Raw genomic sequence first — 16,060 nt, 5'->3', positions numbered from 1 at the left:
CCAGGTTCAGGTTCGAGGCTATTTTTCGGACGGTATAAGGACATAAAATTTTCACCATGTCGTCGACACACGATAGAAACGACGGTGGAGGCACATCAGTAAAATTTAATCCACCGATGATGATCGGTCTTTGTGGGAATGCACTTTCGGGATGGTGCCGGAATGTAAACGGTACAATGAATACTCCGTGCAAAACAGATCTTCTGATCTACAATTTTCACGTTTAAACTCAACATATAGCAACATCCCGACCAACCAGTTTTCCGGTTTCTTTATAGATCTTTGTCCAACGATGGCGATCGCCAACGATTCAAAACGAATCGGTATCGATCGTTATCGAAAATCACTAACTGGTTGACCGGGATATTGTAATTTCTGCAGGTAAAAATCATTTAGCACCATCGCGAAAATAACATTTCTTAACAAAGTGTGTTATTATTGAAAATCCATATGGGACAGTTACGCTTTTATGGGCAGTACGCTACGGACCGATGCACGAGTTCACTATCTGACGTTTTAGCGGTGCCGTGTTATTTACGTGACCATGGCAACGAGTAAATTCGGCACCGCTCAAACGTCAAATTAGTGAACTCGTGCCTTGGTTCATGGACCTATGTACGAGTTCACTATTTGACGTTTTAGCGGTGCTGTGTTATTTATGTGACCATGGAAACCAGTGAATTTGGCACCGCTCAAAAGTTAAATTAGTGAACTCATTCGCCCTCGAACCGCCAAGAAGAGCGTACCACAATAGCTGCAAGCCAAGTGAAAGTCAAGTGGAGTGAAGCCATTTTGTTCGGTTAACCGCGTGGAGTGAAAATTTATTAAAAACTTTTATAGCGTAGAGAAAAATTGGCAAAAGTGAATAGTTGAAGTAGATAGAGAAAAAACATCGTTTTAAATTAATTAGTACATTAAGTGAGAGAAAAAAATCGGTATTTTTAAGTGTAGTAAATAAAACTAGGTTAAGTGTGAAAACAAGTGACGGACAGTGGTTCATGCTTGTTTCCCAAGCATGAATTCGGCAGGTGAGTGGGGCACCGAGCCCCCCGATAAAGGTAAGACATGGTCAAACACGCCCCTACCCCCATCTTCTGATGAAGACCCAATGGATACGGAATTCATGGGCTTCGACGAGACGACCACGAGACGAAATCAGGTAATGACCAGAAAACGACGCGAAGAACAATCAAAAAAAGAAAACGACAAGAAAAAGACAAAATCAGGTACAGAATATCAACCAAACACACCACACACACCAACAAACAACACGAAAGAAATTCAAAACCAGACACAAACACTAAGTCAGACGACTTCATCGACACGCACACCAACAATGAAAACACAAATCAACGAATCACAATTGACGTTTTGTCGCAAAACTGAGACAGTCCATGCGACACCTAGTTGTGGCGGATGGAAACGAAAAATGATGATTGTTGTTTGTTTTGATAACTTCTCTGATCTCAACAGCTGAATAAAGGCGTTTTTCTCGTGAAATTAATCGAAAACCAGTGAAATGAGTTCTACAGCAGGTAAGACTTTTGTTTTTCTTTTACTTAACGGTTATATCGCATTTCAAACGGATAAGAATTACGGGAAATCTTCGAAAAATCAGAGTTTGCAGGAGGTTATGGTGGTTTGTTTGTGATTTTTTTTTTTTCCATTCCAGCCGACCGCTCGATGTCTGGAGCAAATTGAACTGCATCGATGGATGATATCCCAGTGGATGTAAAACTGATCGATATAATCGATTATGTAGGAGATTCCGTCCGACCGATCAGGGAGGGTTCCGCAGTTCATGATGCGAAGCATATCATTTGCATTGGCTATACTGCCAAGCATCTGGACTGTGTTGAAATCTCGGGATATGTTTGTCAGTCTTCACATCCTAATCAAATCCCTCACAAAGTGGAGCTAAAACTAGCGGATTCGATCGACAACTGGGTTTTGAAATGTTCCTGTAAAGCCGGTACGAACCGTTGCAAGCATATCGTTGCCTGCCTCCTTGAATTGAACAGGTATGGATAGGGAAACTGTACCAGTTATGGCTATAGTGGTTCCCTATTTCGCCATATGATAAATTTAGAAAACTGTCCTTTAAAGCTTTTTGAATGTGTTAGCATCAATATATAATTGATATTTTACTACTTACACGCACAAAAAGATTAAAAATTTGAAAACAATTGAATTATTACGTATGGCGAAATAGGGAACCACTATGTCCATAACTGGTACACCTACCCTACATGAAATATCTTCCGAATATAAAATTAATAATTTCTTACATATTTTTAGGACCGGCAAAGCGGAATACATGACTTGCACAAGTGCAACTCAAGCATGGGGCACTACCAAAGCAGAAAAAAGCGTTCCTTGGGGTGCGAAACCCATCGCAGAGTTGTGTTGTGTGCATTGCCCAAAACGCGCCGAACCAACAGATGCAGCCCTCAAAAACAATATTCTTGCCGAGAGCTTTAGCAGAATCCTGCGTGGTAGGTAGTTGTTTGCTAGGGGGTGTTGAGGGAGGGATTTAACATTTATGACACGCCATGCACAATGGTAATGGACAGCTTCTAGTTTTTATAAACCGATTTAAATGAAATTTTCACAGCCTATCAGGCATAACTTAAATTTCAACAAAAAAAATATAATATATTTTTGAAGAATTTTTCCAATCACGAGTTTCAATTTAGGTAGGGGAAAAGCATAAATTTTCGACCTACAAGAATTCTGTTTCAATTTTTGGGTTTTCATACAAAGTAGGCTGAATTCGTATGAATGGGTCGAAAATTGGTGCTTTTCTCCTAATAACGATTTGAAATTTTCGACGAAAAATTCAAAACTAGGGGAAAGGTGGGGTAATTTGGCCAGGAAAAGTCGATAAAAGTGCTGACAATATTATGGAATCTTTGGATTTTTGCATGATTTCCTAAAAATTTTAGATCATTACACTAGATTCGCATGATTCCCGTTGTCTTATAAAGTTTACGAACGAATGAGTGATTTTTCAATACTTGTCATTTTTTGAGTCAAATTTTTGTCGATGGGGTGAAATGAGCCCCTATTTTTGGTTGTGAATTTATCTCACATAATCTTTTTTTTTTCACTTCATAGTTATTAGTATTTATAAACACTCTGTGATTAAATTTTAAAGGAAAATCTAACAGTCAAACATAAATTTGAAAGAGTCATTCGAGGCAATATGGGCAGCTTTTTCGAACTACATTTATTTCTTTTTGTTTGAGTTTAGAACACTGACTTATAACATGCCTCCATTTCCTTGTCAGCTTTGGAATTGCAAATTATAACAGATGAAATTTCAAGAATTTATGCAGTTTTCAAGGGGTGCTTGTTCCACTCCATTGGCCAAACCGCCCCGACTACCCCTATTTATCTGAAAATCTAAATGTCCTACACATTAACTGTCTTAAGCAAATCTTCATCTAATCTTCTTCTTCTTTTCTGGCGTTACGTCCCTACTGGGACAGAGCCTGCTTCTCAGCTTAGTGTTCTTATGAGCACTTCCACAGTTATTAACTGAGAGCTTACTATGCCAATGACCATTTTTGCATGCGTATATCGTGTGGCAGGTACGAAGATACTCTATGCCCTGGGAAGTCGAGTAAATTTCCAACCCAAAAAGATCCTCGACCGGTGGGATTCGAACCCACGAGCCTCAGCTTGGTCTTGCTGAATAGCTGCGCGTTTACCGCTACGGCTATCTGGGCCCCCATTTTCATCTAATCATAATTTGCAAATTTGTTGAAAATACTATGAAGCAATTCGTGATTGGAAAACTCACTACAATATTTATTGAAATTCAAGTTATGTCTGATTGGCTGTTGAAATTTTTGTTCAAATATAAACAACTCAGATCTAAATCTCTAAAGTTAACTATTTTATATGGAAAATTTAAACAGTTGTAAATGTTTTGTCCAATACTGTAGTTTTTTTTATCCTTATTAGTCGAACGTTCTGTAGTATGTTAAATATACATATTTACCAAAAAAAAATTTCTTCAATTCTTTTCTTCTCCAGCTGCTAAAGGTTCGGCTATACAAAAGCATCGCGAAGGTCGTTATCTGAATGAGCCACACCCACAACCCAGTAGAGCCTTGCAGACCGGAAGTTCAAATGATGACTTTTGCTCGCCTAGAGAATTGAGTGATATGCTGTCTTGCACTGGCTCACAAGTGAATGTTTCTCAGGTAGCGTTTAACACACCTGATGAGAGGAAGTTTTACAACAATAATGTGGCAAAGGATCTTGAAAATATTTTGAAAATAGCCGATGAGACTCGAGGACAATCTTCAAATTATTGGAAAATTCAACGATCACTAAGGATTACGGCAAGCTCGTGTTATAATCTTTTTACATACCTGTTCAACAAGAAGGAAGACTGGGACAAAAATCGCACAGTATTGGAGCATGAAAAACTTGCAAGTACAAGCAGTTAAATATGGAACTGAAACAGAAAAATTAGCATTTGATTGCTATAAAAGAAAAAGAAACCCCTTGGCCAAAAAGTGCGGCTTAGTTGTCAAACCAGGAGAATGTTGGTTCGCGGCATCACCGGATGGTGTGGATCCATTGAACAGAGTTATCGTGGAGATCAAATGTCCGCTAGCTGGAGAACAAGGAGGTCTGTTGGAATTGGAGAACAACCCTGCCGTTCAAAAATATTTGAAGCGATCTGAAACAGGTCCCATTGTATTGAACCGTCGTCATACATATTATTGCCAAGTGCAAATGAATATGTGGGTTCTTCAGTGTGAGATATGCGACTTCGTTGTTTATTCAAAAAAAGATGATGATTTCATCGTTGTTCCTGTACCTTTCGATAAGTTGTTCGTGGAAAATGTCACGAACGGGCTTAAGGGATTGTATTTTAACAAAATGTTGTCAAAATTGTTACCTGCTGCATAGTAGTACCTTTTAGGCTCTCAAATGTTTTATTGCGATAATAAACTTGGCCATTAAATAAAATTGTACATGTTCAATAGTTTGGAAAGAAATTACTTGTATATAACTATAGGTTCATCTAGATTTGTGTTACAACACATTATGGCTGGCATTGAGTGTGCTTCTCAATTTATTGTTTTGGCATCGTAATACGATTTAGAAAAAAATATAACTTGCCATATGATTTGTTACGCTGCTGAAGTAACCTAAGAGCTTGAGTTCAGTATTACGTTATAATGGTCTGTTGTCAGTGCGACAAACTAGATAATTTGGACATAATCAGAGTTAGAGGGATTATTTTTTTTTTTTTTTTTTTTTTTTTTTTTTTTTTTTTTTTTTTTTTTTTTTTTTTTTTTTTTTTTTTGCATGGTATTCAGTTGGAGCTGCCTGACAGCTTAACTTGTCAAGGCTGAACCCTCGGTCTGGCTTTTGCCAAGTTTTCCCTCTACCAGGACCAATACTCAGACGGACTAGGCAATGGCGCCCACATGAACACTGTTTTTTTATTAGTATTGTGACGTGGTAGTTTTTGAAAAGTACCCACATTCCCTTGCTTCTGAGAAAAGGAAGCATTGTGAAAATCAGCAGCTCCATCAGAATTTGTTTGAAATAGTAGTGTCTGAAGTAATACTGTCTAGTCGAAATGGTTTTGAATAATTTGTCATTCAAGTGCTATTCTGATAACTCCTGTCTTTTACGTAAGATTAGAGTCTTGTCGTCAAGTCTTAACAAAATTAGGCTGTTTAGTAAGAGTTCTAGTTAATTTCATTTTTTGTTGTTAAAAGTATTTATTGGTCATTACGTTCATATATCCTTAAAGAAAAAAGTCGCTTTCCTTGTCTGTTCAACAATTTCTCGAAACTAGCAAGTGTACCCTAATGATCGATCTCAGCGTCTTACTTTCCATAGTTATTTTTATAGTGAATATTGATGAGTAAAGTTACCTTAGGCTTCTATTACAGTCTCCTACAAGATTCACTTTTCGGTGGCAAATGCAATGCTTCACAACGCCTACTTTCTACTTGTAAATTTTGCGAAAATGAAGCTGGAATTAGATTATTTATACCGCTGTTACAAAAGAGGTATTTCTTATTATGGCAATGTAAAAACCATATTAAAATAAGATTGTCGCCACTTATTTCTACTCAGTGAATCTACTAGTCATTTTCCTAAGAGTTCCTAAGTATTCCCTACGTCGTATATGATAACGATATATCTAGCTAGCTAATAGTAAGAGTGGCTACGGATCATTCTGGTTAGCAAAAGGCAAACTGAACGTCACCAATAGTATTAATGTCCACTTCGAATAGATTAATTATTTGAAATGGGCATCAATGCTATCAATGACGCAGAATGTCCGTTGGATCACATCCGAGATATTATTGCGTCTATGCCATATGAATTATGACACGGCTTTAAGCAAAAAATGCCAAAATGTGATACCACCACTACAGGTTACGCCTTTGGTTTCCATCATATGGGCTAATGGATTATGCCCTCCCATCGCGGCAAGGTCGCATAACCAAGGGGAGGGATAATCAGAGTTAGAGGGATTATATAAATGAAATTTATAATATTACCTACGCATTTTCTTTTTCATTTTACGTTCGTTAATCATGTGGACTCCACGATGCTACACTAATCAAATATTATCTATAATTTTTTTTCTTAGGGTGCTTCCAATGGTGAACAGTTTATTAGTATTTTCCATTCAAATTACTACACGGACCGCAATTATGTTCTTCAAGGCCACAGTACATACAACGAAATGGAACACCTAGAAAAATCCAATCATAGAAATATAAACGCAAAGATTAATACTAAAAAATGGTAATAATACTAAATCATGCTAAAAACATTTTCTCAGGGGATCATTAAAAAAAATCATTCAAATAAAAACTCAACGAATTAAATATTAATTAATTAATTGTTTAATGCTTCGCACAATATTTGATTTAGGTTTCGTGGAATAATAAACAGTGCTCCAATTTGCATTTTTATGAAGGGCGTCCCGGTCTTGGGAAGTTTGGAAACCACTAGTTTAACCCATCTCAAGCATTTTTGAGTAATAAGAGTGTTTCTGATACGTTTTACGAATTTGCCTCTTTATTATTTAAGTATCTCAATCGATTTTCATAAAATTTTTAGGAAAGCTTCCAATTTAACTTGGATTTTTTTAAATATTCATGTGGGAAACGAGTTGGTAAACCTTTCAGTTCATTTTCTCAATGTCTAATTTTTACAGATGGGACTTGCTATTAACGGCAGGAAATGCCTGAATAATTCGGAACAATTTTTTTATGAATTTACTTTATAAACCAAATCCCGGTCTAAGAAATTTTAATAGAGGAATTAAGCAATGAGAATATATACTAAGGTGTGGAAGAAGAAGCAATGGCTATGTATTAGTAAAGAGAAAAAACGTAAACAAAAATAACTACGTCACTAATTTACACGGCTTCTTATGGGAGCTCGCCCGCTTGTAGTTGTGAAACATTTTGCACCGTACACGGATGTCACGCACACTAAATGTCGTCTTCCTCACCTCGGTATATATTCTCATTGGGAATTAAGGTTATCGTAATATTTTCAAAACCGGATATCTAATGATCATTCGATTTTAAAAATAAAAGTTTCTCAGGAACTTGTAAGGGGTAGTTGATCGAAAAACAAAAAAGTGACTTCGAGGAGATTTAAAGACAGATTTTCAGTTAGCGTGATGTTTACCCCGAATAATAGTTAAAGCAAAGATAAATTGAAGCAACATTTCAAATTTTTAAGAGCACATAGGGAACCGGATCCTATTTTTGGCAGTGTTTTTTTTGTAAGCTACAGTTTCCATATTTGGCCACAATATGCGTCGTACTGATGCGCTTCTACTTGCAAAGTTTCAGATAATTCGGCTGAGAAAAAAAAGTAAAGATTTGATTCATCTTCACCAGTACCAGTAGTGTTTTAAATTCACCGCATACGACGATTTTGCCCACAGACAAATAGACGCCCACATGTCTGAGTTTTACTTTTCGATAATAAAAAAAAAATAAAAATCATAAAACAATTTGGAGACAACAATTCTTATTTATTTAAAAACAAACTATTCAAAACAAACCAACGGCTTAAGTGTTAACATTTTAAAACTTATCATCGCGTAAAATTGGGTTGCTCAAGTTGACTATTCCACATATTATTGACATTATGTCGTCAATTTCACCTAAGATATTTGCATCGAGCGTGTCATGAATAATTGCGAAAATTTTGATTCTCTGAATAGTTCTTTCCACGTGGATACGAGCTTTGGCGATTGCTTCATTTAAATGTGCCTCACTAGGTGATAGACGATTGTTACGCAAGAATGGTGGAATATGTAATTTTATTCCTCTTGTTGACAATTCGGTATCGATGGCAAAACCCTTATCAGTCATTACTTCATCGATATGCGGTTTGAGCTGTTCGATTAGCTTACCATGATTAAAAATAAATTTATCGGAAGCTTTTCCCGAATAAGCATTACTGCAATATGATATTAGGTCCAGCTGGCCCTGGTCCAGTAACCCCGATCAGAAACTTTGCCGTCCGCGTTGATTTGTACTGTGAGTAGGTGTAAATTCGGCAATTAAGACACTTTAATGTTGCAATTGGTGTCTCCGTACAGTCTAGAACTATTGTAACATTAGAAAAATGTTCTCGAAAACACAAGGGAATATTTTGTTTAATTTCTTTTTTCTCTGGCATGTACACAAACGTAGAAAGAATTTCAGCCAGCATATGTACGGTATGAGAAAAATATTGAGCTACTGTTGCAGAATGAATACGAAACAGGGTACCCAATGCAGCAAACGATAAATTTTGCTTAATCTTAGCCATTGTGAGGATTACACGATCTGTAGGATGCATCGCCCATTTTCGTGGATACACCGTTTCTAGCTTCTGCACGGAACAGCAAATTTCTTGTAGGAGTTCAAGACTTGGAAGGCCAGTCCAAGTATTAACGTCTTGATCAGTGATAAGTAGATCCGGGAGAATCATATCACGTGATTTCAGATCTTGTGCTACCACCTGGCAGCTGAAGTCTTTTGACTGCTTTTCTAGGGGATACCAAGTTTCTCCGAACTGTTTTACAAGCTCGGAGTCATTATTAGGACGTAGTTTCAACTCCAGATCGTTTTTTTGTTCGGATTGGTTCGATTGTCTCTGGTTCAGATGGGCTAGAGGATTGGTTTTTCCATTGGCATCAATACTCGACGATTGGCTGGCTGTTGTGAACGAATCAGGGACGATTGAACGCTTGATCACATTTGTATGGGATATTTCGGTATCGGTTAAAGCTAATCGCTCTGGTTCCAAAATGGATGGGTGTTCTGTAGAATGGCTGATGTTATCCATCTCAGCAGGGTCATCACTTGACGTGGTATCGCTAGGGTTTATTTCCGCTCCATGCTCACAATCACTCCTGTCCGTCTTTTCTTTTCGGAAAGAGGTATACGCATCTTCATTTTGAAACCGATGAACCTTTGGAAGCTTCCTAGTTGGTATAGCATCTGCCTTAAGGTGCTTGCCTCCTGTAACGAAATGTTAATAAATGTAATGCCTTTTAATATTTTATTTAATTAATATATATAAGCTCTTTACAGATCTAAATTAAGCATTTTAGATCAATTTGGACCAAAAACTTATAAATCTCTAGTATTACTGTTCTTCTTCGTTTCAGAATTTAATAATTCAATCTAGATTTTTCTAAGCATAATCACAGAAGTCACTTCTAAGAGATTCCATCAGAAACTACTCCAAAAGTTATTCTAGAAATTTTTCAAAAAAAAACCTAAGATCTTCAGTTATTTAACCAATGATTCTACCATGGCACACTAGTCCACGGAACGAAATTAAAGTGGAATGAATTAATAACTTGGAAAATATAAGAGATAGCGTTTTTATGTCTTCTGAACATTTGTTTGCCTAGTCATGTTACATGTAAAAGTGTCCTAAGCGCCAAATTTAGTAGCTTTCTAAAGTCGCTCTCATTTTTTTTTATTTCAAAAGATAAATAAAATGTTCTACAATATTGTAGGTTATTGAAAATACGAAAACTTTCTAGAACACTTTTTTTTTTCTAATAGTTTGGGTGATATAAGTCACATTAGAATTTTATGGTCAAAAAGCGGGTTTTCCTTATTACTAACAAAAATATAATTTTCTCTGAATACATCATACCTCTAACATTTTCCATTGAAAATATATAAGCGTATTTTGTAGTTTTTCATGTATATATATTTTTTTTTCCGAGCGTAACATTTAAAAATAGGGGGGTCTGTAGCCTTAAGGTTACGCTTTCGCTTCATAAGCGGATGGTCATGGGTTGGATTCCCAGCCCCTCCACAAAAAACCCGTCCAGCCACCAGAAGACGCCTCACGGAGGACCGTGCTTTGGGGAGCACATCCGTCAGTATCAGATGGTGACTGAGAAAAACTGACCCTCTTCGCAGGCAGCTAGCCTCACTAATAGCAGAGCTCTCTCCTACCTGCTCGGTGTGAGAGTAAAAGAGTAGGAGAGAGTGAAACTAGATGTAAATAATAGATAAGTTGAAAATAGATCTGTATCGATAAAGAAGCTACAGATCAACTGAGTCCGGCACAGTAGTGGCCACGAGCACGGAGTGCCTATAAAAAAAAAATTAAAAATGGCGCAAGTGAAAACAAAACCATTCCTGGTACTTTAATAAGCATATCTTAATGTGAATTTTAAGAAACTTTGGTGAAGGTTTTTTTTTTAAATTCTTCAATAAATGAGTTTCAATTACTTCTTCATTTTACTCAGACAACGGATTTTTCCAACTTCTTGAAGTTCTAACTCAATTACAATAGTTTCTTTTATAATTCATAGAGAATGAATAATTCTTAGCTTGAACAAGAAGACTGTAAATATTTATCATGCCATTTTTTTATTCACGTCGTTAATGCTTATAGAAAAGTTTGTTCATTTTAAAATAACTTAAAAAGTAAATGATTTGTAAAAGTTTGGCTTTGGTATTCGGCTTCAGGCTTTTCAATGTTGGCGAACGTTGTTTACTTTTTGGATTATTTCAAAATAAACGAACGTTTCTGTAATTATTAATTATATGAATAAAAAAATTGGCATGATAAATATCTACAATCTTCCTGTCCAAATTAAGAATGATTTATTATTTTTGAATTATAATATAATCGACTGTAACTGAATTGGAACCTCAAGAACTTGGAAAAATCTGTTACCTTAGTAAAATTAAGATTAATTAAAAACACATTTATTGGAGGAAAAAAAACCTTTGTTTAATATTGCAAGTTTAATATTTTTGAAACAAGTACTGGCATCCATCGCTCGTAAGTATATACTGTGTTTTGATTTTTATTGTGTTCGAAAGATTTAAACGTATGTAAGAAAATGTTTATGGTGATCATGGTCTAATGCCTAAATCTAAATCATGGTCCCTGATGCCGAATATTATATCGAGTCATTTACTTTTGAGTTATTTCAAAATGATTTTTTTTTCAAATATAATTTTTCAAATGCCATCATATTTTGTTGATGTATTGCTTTCCTTTAAAAGTAATCATTAAAATATTGGAAATATAAAAATTTGATCTTCGATTTTGAGTCGATGGTCCCATGAATATCGAATTATGGAGAGTCGACTGTATAAATTCTTAATAGTTATTCGTTAAGGTGCAAGAAAAAATAACTCAAAAATCAGAACTGAAAAACCAGTTTTCTCCTTTTAAAACAATAAATTGATAAAAATAAGAACACACAGCCTTTTTATTTGGCAAATGCAAGAGCTGTGTGTTTCTATTTTCTTCGATTTGTCTATATAAAAAGAGAAAACTGCTTTTTCAGTTTTGACTTTTGCATCATTTTTACTTGGGCCTTAATATTGCGTAATTGAACATACTGATGAATGTTTTGACAACGAGATCGTTTTAGGCGATGTAATTTTAGTATCAAGCATATTTTCCTTGCATATATCGTTTACATAAATCATATGAAATATTTTGGATCCGACAGAAATAAGGACAAACTTTTTTTTTTAATACATTTTTTCTCAATCTCCAAGCGTTGCGACTAATATTTGAATCGTGCGCTGTGTTTATAAACATCGTAAGAATGCAGCGCCACATATGTCATTATGACAGTTATGTCAGGAACGAGCCACACGCGCGTTTCAAAAACTTGACATATTAACGCACGATTTGTTTTCACAAAATCCTCAACTTTAAAAAACTTATGATTATTAAAAGAGAAGCACCATTCATACTTTTGAATTGTTCCATCAATAAATGATGATTCGAACTATTGAATTCGAAAACTTGATTTCACTTGTGTCATTCTAAAATGTTACGCTTGAAAAAGTGGATGAAAAAACTACAAAAACGCTTATATCTTTTCATAGGAAAATTTTAGGAAAATTTTAGAGGTATGATGACTTCAGTGAAAATGAGTGAGAAAATTGTTCATATCTTTTCAGAACATAGCAGGCCTATAAAATTGATATTTTCGTTAGTAATGAGGAAAACCGATTTTGACCATAAAATTCTAATGTGTCATATCACCCCCAAACTATTAGATATAGAAAAAAAAATATGATCTAGAAAGTTTTCGTATTTTCAATAATCTACAATATTGTAAAACATTTTATTGTGCTATCTTTTGAAATAAAAAAAATTGAGAGCGACTTAAAAAAACTATTAAATTTGGCGCTTAGGACACTTTTGCATATAACGTGCCTTGATTAGACTAACAAATGATCAGAAGACACATCAGAAGTTTTCAAGCTATTATATTTATATTTGTCAAGTTATTAATTTATTCCACTTAATTTCGTTCGGTGGAACAATGTGCATTGTTTTCTCAAGCCTTCCTGTTTAGATTAAATTACATTTTAGAATTCCAAACTAATTAAGATGCCTCTCTAATGGCTAGGTAAGCCTAAGCTAAAGGTTTTTCATTTTGTGAAATGAAAATATATATACAGTCAACTCTCCCTAAGTCGATATTGAAGGGACCATCGAGTTAAGGAGGTATCGAGTTACAGAACACAAAACCAGTGCAACTGCGATCCAAGGGAGTTAGCATGAAAACCAACTTTTACTATGGTTCGATATCGAGATACGGAATATCGAGTAAGGGAGAGTTAACCGTACCAACGATTTAAAAGTCGAGTGTAAGCTTCATGATTTGATTTATATGCTTTTGGATGAGTTATACTTCACTGGAATGTTCTTAAAATGAATCAAAACGATATTCCAGAGATTTCTCCTAAGATTCCTTCAGGAATTATTCCAAAAAATCTTTGAGAAATTCCTCAAGAAAGTCTTCATATGGCACTCATAAGGAACGTGCCTTTGAAGCCGGCCTTCTGAACATCTGATGATGCTTCATTAGGTCCCAAAGTAACCCTGGATGAACTCGTATACAAGATTCCCTGAAAGAACTCATGGACTCTTGAAGAAGTATTGGAGGAGTTTGAAGATGAATACAAAAAAACTGCATGAATTTCTTGAAAATAGTCGGACAAAATTCCTGAAGCCATTTGCGTAAGAATGATCATTGGAATCACTGCAATAATCACTGCAATATTAAGGTGTGAATCCCTAAATGAACTTATATGAAGAAGCCATTGAAATTTTACTTTAGATAAAAATTGTTTTGAAGAACTTTAAAAGTAGTTCTTGTATGAAATGTTCATACAATATCCTTTAAAAACTGTAAAATGATCCTTTATGAATTTTCTTTAAAAAAAAAAGCGTCTTCTGAAGATTTCCTTTTGTATCAAAAGGAATTACTAGAAGATTTTCAGCTGCCACATCTCTGAAAGAGTCTCTGAAAGTATTACAGAAGAAATCTCTGTAAAAATGACTTAAACAATTCAGGAAGCATTCCGCTAGGAATTTGAGAAGAAATTCCTGAAAAACATGTAGTCGCATAATAGTCTCAAAATATTTCTCTGAAAAACATGTAGTTGCGTAATAGTCTCTAAATATTTTTCTGGAAGAAATAGAAATTGTAACAGGATTTATTGCAAGCAGGAAAAAGAGACTTTAGAGATAAAATGGTTGAACAGAGGCTTTCGAGACCTTCCGTTAAAAAAATAAAACGAGACTTTGAGACTTGCAAAAATAATAAGAGACAGTCTCTAAAAAGATACCTGCTACCAGCCCTGCATATTTCGATGCGTGGAAAATCAGTTTTCTGCAATCAAGTCAAGTCAGGTTTGATCATCAAGCTCATTGTTACGATTCAATTCTCAATCAATGAGCTCTCAGGTAATTGCAGAATCATTTAAAATCTACCTCAACAATCTAAAGTTTGAGATTTTCCTATATGTATACACGTCCTCATGTAGGGGGGGATGCCCCAGTACTGGACATCCACATATGAGAATGGGAGATCTATTTAACACCACTTATAAGGGAAGGGGGAGAGCTAACCCTAACCACCCTCCCCTTGTAGATACGCCACTGGGTTTAAAGATTTATAAGTTTGATCTGAACTTATCGATTAAACACATTCTAGGACAAGAAAGCATTAGGTTTTGTTATTTGACTTACCTAGATAATAATTTGCTCCAGTAAAGTGTAAATTGCACACTTTAGCGTTCTTCGATGGTGTTTTTCCGAACTTCAATGCTGATATCCATGCCTTATACCGCTTATCATTCTTCGGTGGAAAACTGTGCAGAGAGATACCATTACCTGCTCGCGAACTACATCCATAAACAGCACACATCCTTCTGCTTTTAGCTACGAAACGGCGATAGCTGTACGTATGATCCCGTAGAGCCGGAGGCAACGGAGCCGTACTAGGGATTAGGAGGCGGGGATGTTCGACGAGCTTCTTCACCTTACGGCTGGGTACAGCATTTGGCTTGAGGTACATGAATTTAACTGTAACGTTTCAAATCGAGAAATTTGTTATTGACGATTGGGTGCTATCCTGGAAGCAATCCTTGTTGAAGCTTACCTGTCCTTAAGTCAACTTCTGCGAAATGACGTCGACAAATTCTCATTCCAGTAACAGCGTCAGTAGGATTCATGCCCAGTGATTGTTTCCATAGCTTCAGCTGTTTAGATTTAGCTTTGGAGGGAAATGGTAAGAGAGCGGATTTAGCTCTTGTACGGCATCCGGCAACACAGCATGTTTGCCCCTTATCAATCGAAGGAATATGTTTTAGTATGTTCGATGGTGGAACTGCGGAATTCTTGAGAACTTGGCGCGTTTCTAGAACAAAACGAAGGTATCTGAATCATTTTCCACGGTTCCAATTGCTTTCTAGCTTAACTTACTGCAAATGAAATTGCTGTCCCGGAAGTGAGCTTGGCAAATTTTCTCCTTGCCATGGCCAGAGAGTTCCATAAACTGGCACCATTTTTTGAAGAAATTGCTTCCAGCAGAAGGGACCCCAAAAAACTTCACTGATCCGGTAAAAACATTGAGGCAAGACGGCACGACACATTTCACAGCCGCCATCAAAACAAAGCACAAAATTTTAAAATAACACCACTTGTGATCGTGTTTAGACCAAACCACATTAAAATTTTGAAAGAACAACTAAAATCTAACGTGTACGGAACATAATTTCACCAATTAATCTAATAATTATACCACAAAAAAACAAATTTTAAACAACGTCCTGCGAAACATTTGTGATTTGACAAATTCAAAACAAAACATCATCAGTCAGTCAGCAGTGCCATCTGGTTGTCATCCCTTCGTAAAATCATCAATCACAATCTCAAAACATCACAAACCACACAACCAAAAACAGAACCCAACAAACACAAAGACCAGGAAACTACACTAATGATGAATTCAAGATCAAAAATAACACATACAACGTAATTTACATCGAGCCAATTACGATTAAAGAAGGAGAAGTGCTGCTGGAACCGATGGAGGTAGGAAAATTCCTACACGAAATGAAGTTGGACCAGTTTGCCGAACTGAAAAGGGCAGGACAGTACAGGTATAAACTCACCTACAGGAAACCACAAGACACAGAAAAAATCCTCAACGCAGCCACACAGCTGAGGGAAAACAACTACAGAGCTTTCATCCCGAAGATGC

The 16,060-nt window shown here is 36.0% G+C and overlaps 2 protein-coding genes across 3 annotated transcripts; one reads left to right on the top strand and one right to left on the bottom strand.

Moving 5' to 3' along the window:
* Nucleotides 1-1,385: 1,385 nt before the first annotated feature.
* LOC110678880 lies at nt 1,386-5,263 on the top strand. Of its 2 annotated transcripts, XM_021852448.1 has the most exons (3): nt 1,409-2,021; nt 2,299-2,495; nt 4,042-5,263. In XM_021852448.1, exons 1-3 carry the CDS (start codon nt 1,711-1,713, stop codon nt 4,458-4,460), a joined length of 927 nt encoding a protein of 308 aa, XP_021708140.1. In that variant the 5' UTR covers nt 1,409-1,710; the 3' UTR covers nt 4,461-5,263. The 2 variants fall into 2 exon arrangements, with proteins under 2 accessions (XP_021708141.1, XP_021708140.1); XM_021852449.1 differs by lacking the exon at nt 4,042-5,263 and having other exon boundaries at nt 1,386-2,021; nt 2,299-2,577.
* A 2,760-nt stretch (nt 5,264-8,023) lies between these two features.
* LOC110678879 lies at nt 8,024-15,845 on the bottom strand. The gene is made up of 4 exons (XM_021852447.1): nt 15,280-15,845; nt 14,957-15,214; nt 14,545-14,880; nt 8,024-9,524 (listed from the first exon to the last, which is right to left on the bottom strand). Exons 1-4 carry the CDS (start codon nt 15,461-15,463, stop codon nt 8,473-8,475), a joined length of 1,830 nt encoding a protein of 609 aa, XP_021708139.1. The 5' UTR covers nt 15,464-15,845; the 3' UTR covers nt 8,024-8,472.
* Between the last annotated feature and the right edge of the window lie 215 nt (nt 15,846-16,060).

This window comes from Aedes aegypti, chromosome 3, assembly GCF_002204515.2.
Source record: "Aedes aegypti strain LVP_AGWG chromosome 3, AaegL5.0 Primary Assembly, whole genome shotgun sequence".
NCBI classification, from domain to species: Eukaryota; Metazoa; Arthropoda; class Insecta; order Diptera; family Culicidae; genus Aedes; species Aedes aegypti.
Note: the sequence above shows the minus strand (reverse complement) of the source record. Positions and strands in the feature narration are given on the sequence as shown.

Coding starts and splice junctions, on each gene's coding strand:
- LOC110678880 (XM_021852448.1), top strand. CDS start 1,711: ATGGATGATATCCCAGTGGATGTAAAACTGATCGATATAATCGATTAT. Junction 2,022..2,298: donor TGCCTCCTTGAATTGAACAG/GTATGGATAGGG, acceptor ACATATTTTTAG/GACCGGCAAAGCGGAATACA. Junction 2,496..4,041: donor CTTTAGCAGAATCCTGCGTG/GTAGGTAGTTGT, acceptor TTTCTTCTCCAG/CTGCTAAAGGTTCGGCTATA.
- LOC110678879 (XM_021852447.1), bottom strand. CDS start 15,463: ATGGCGGCTGTGAAATGTGTCGTGCCGTCTTGCCTCAATGTTTTTACC. Junction 15,215..15,279: donor GGACAGCAATTTCATTTGCA/GTAAGTTAAGCT, acceptor GTTTTGTTCTAG/AAACGCGCCAAGTTCTCAAG. Junction 9,525..14,544: donor TGGAGCAAATTATTATCTAG/GTAAGTCAAATA, acceptor ATTTCGTTACAG/GAGGCAAGCACCTTAAGGCA.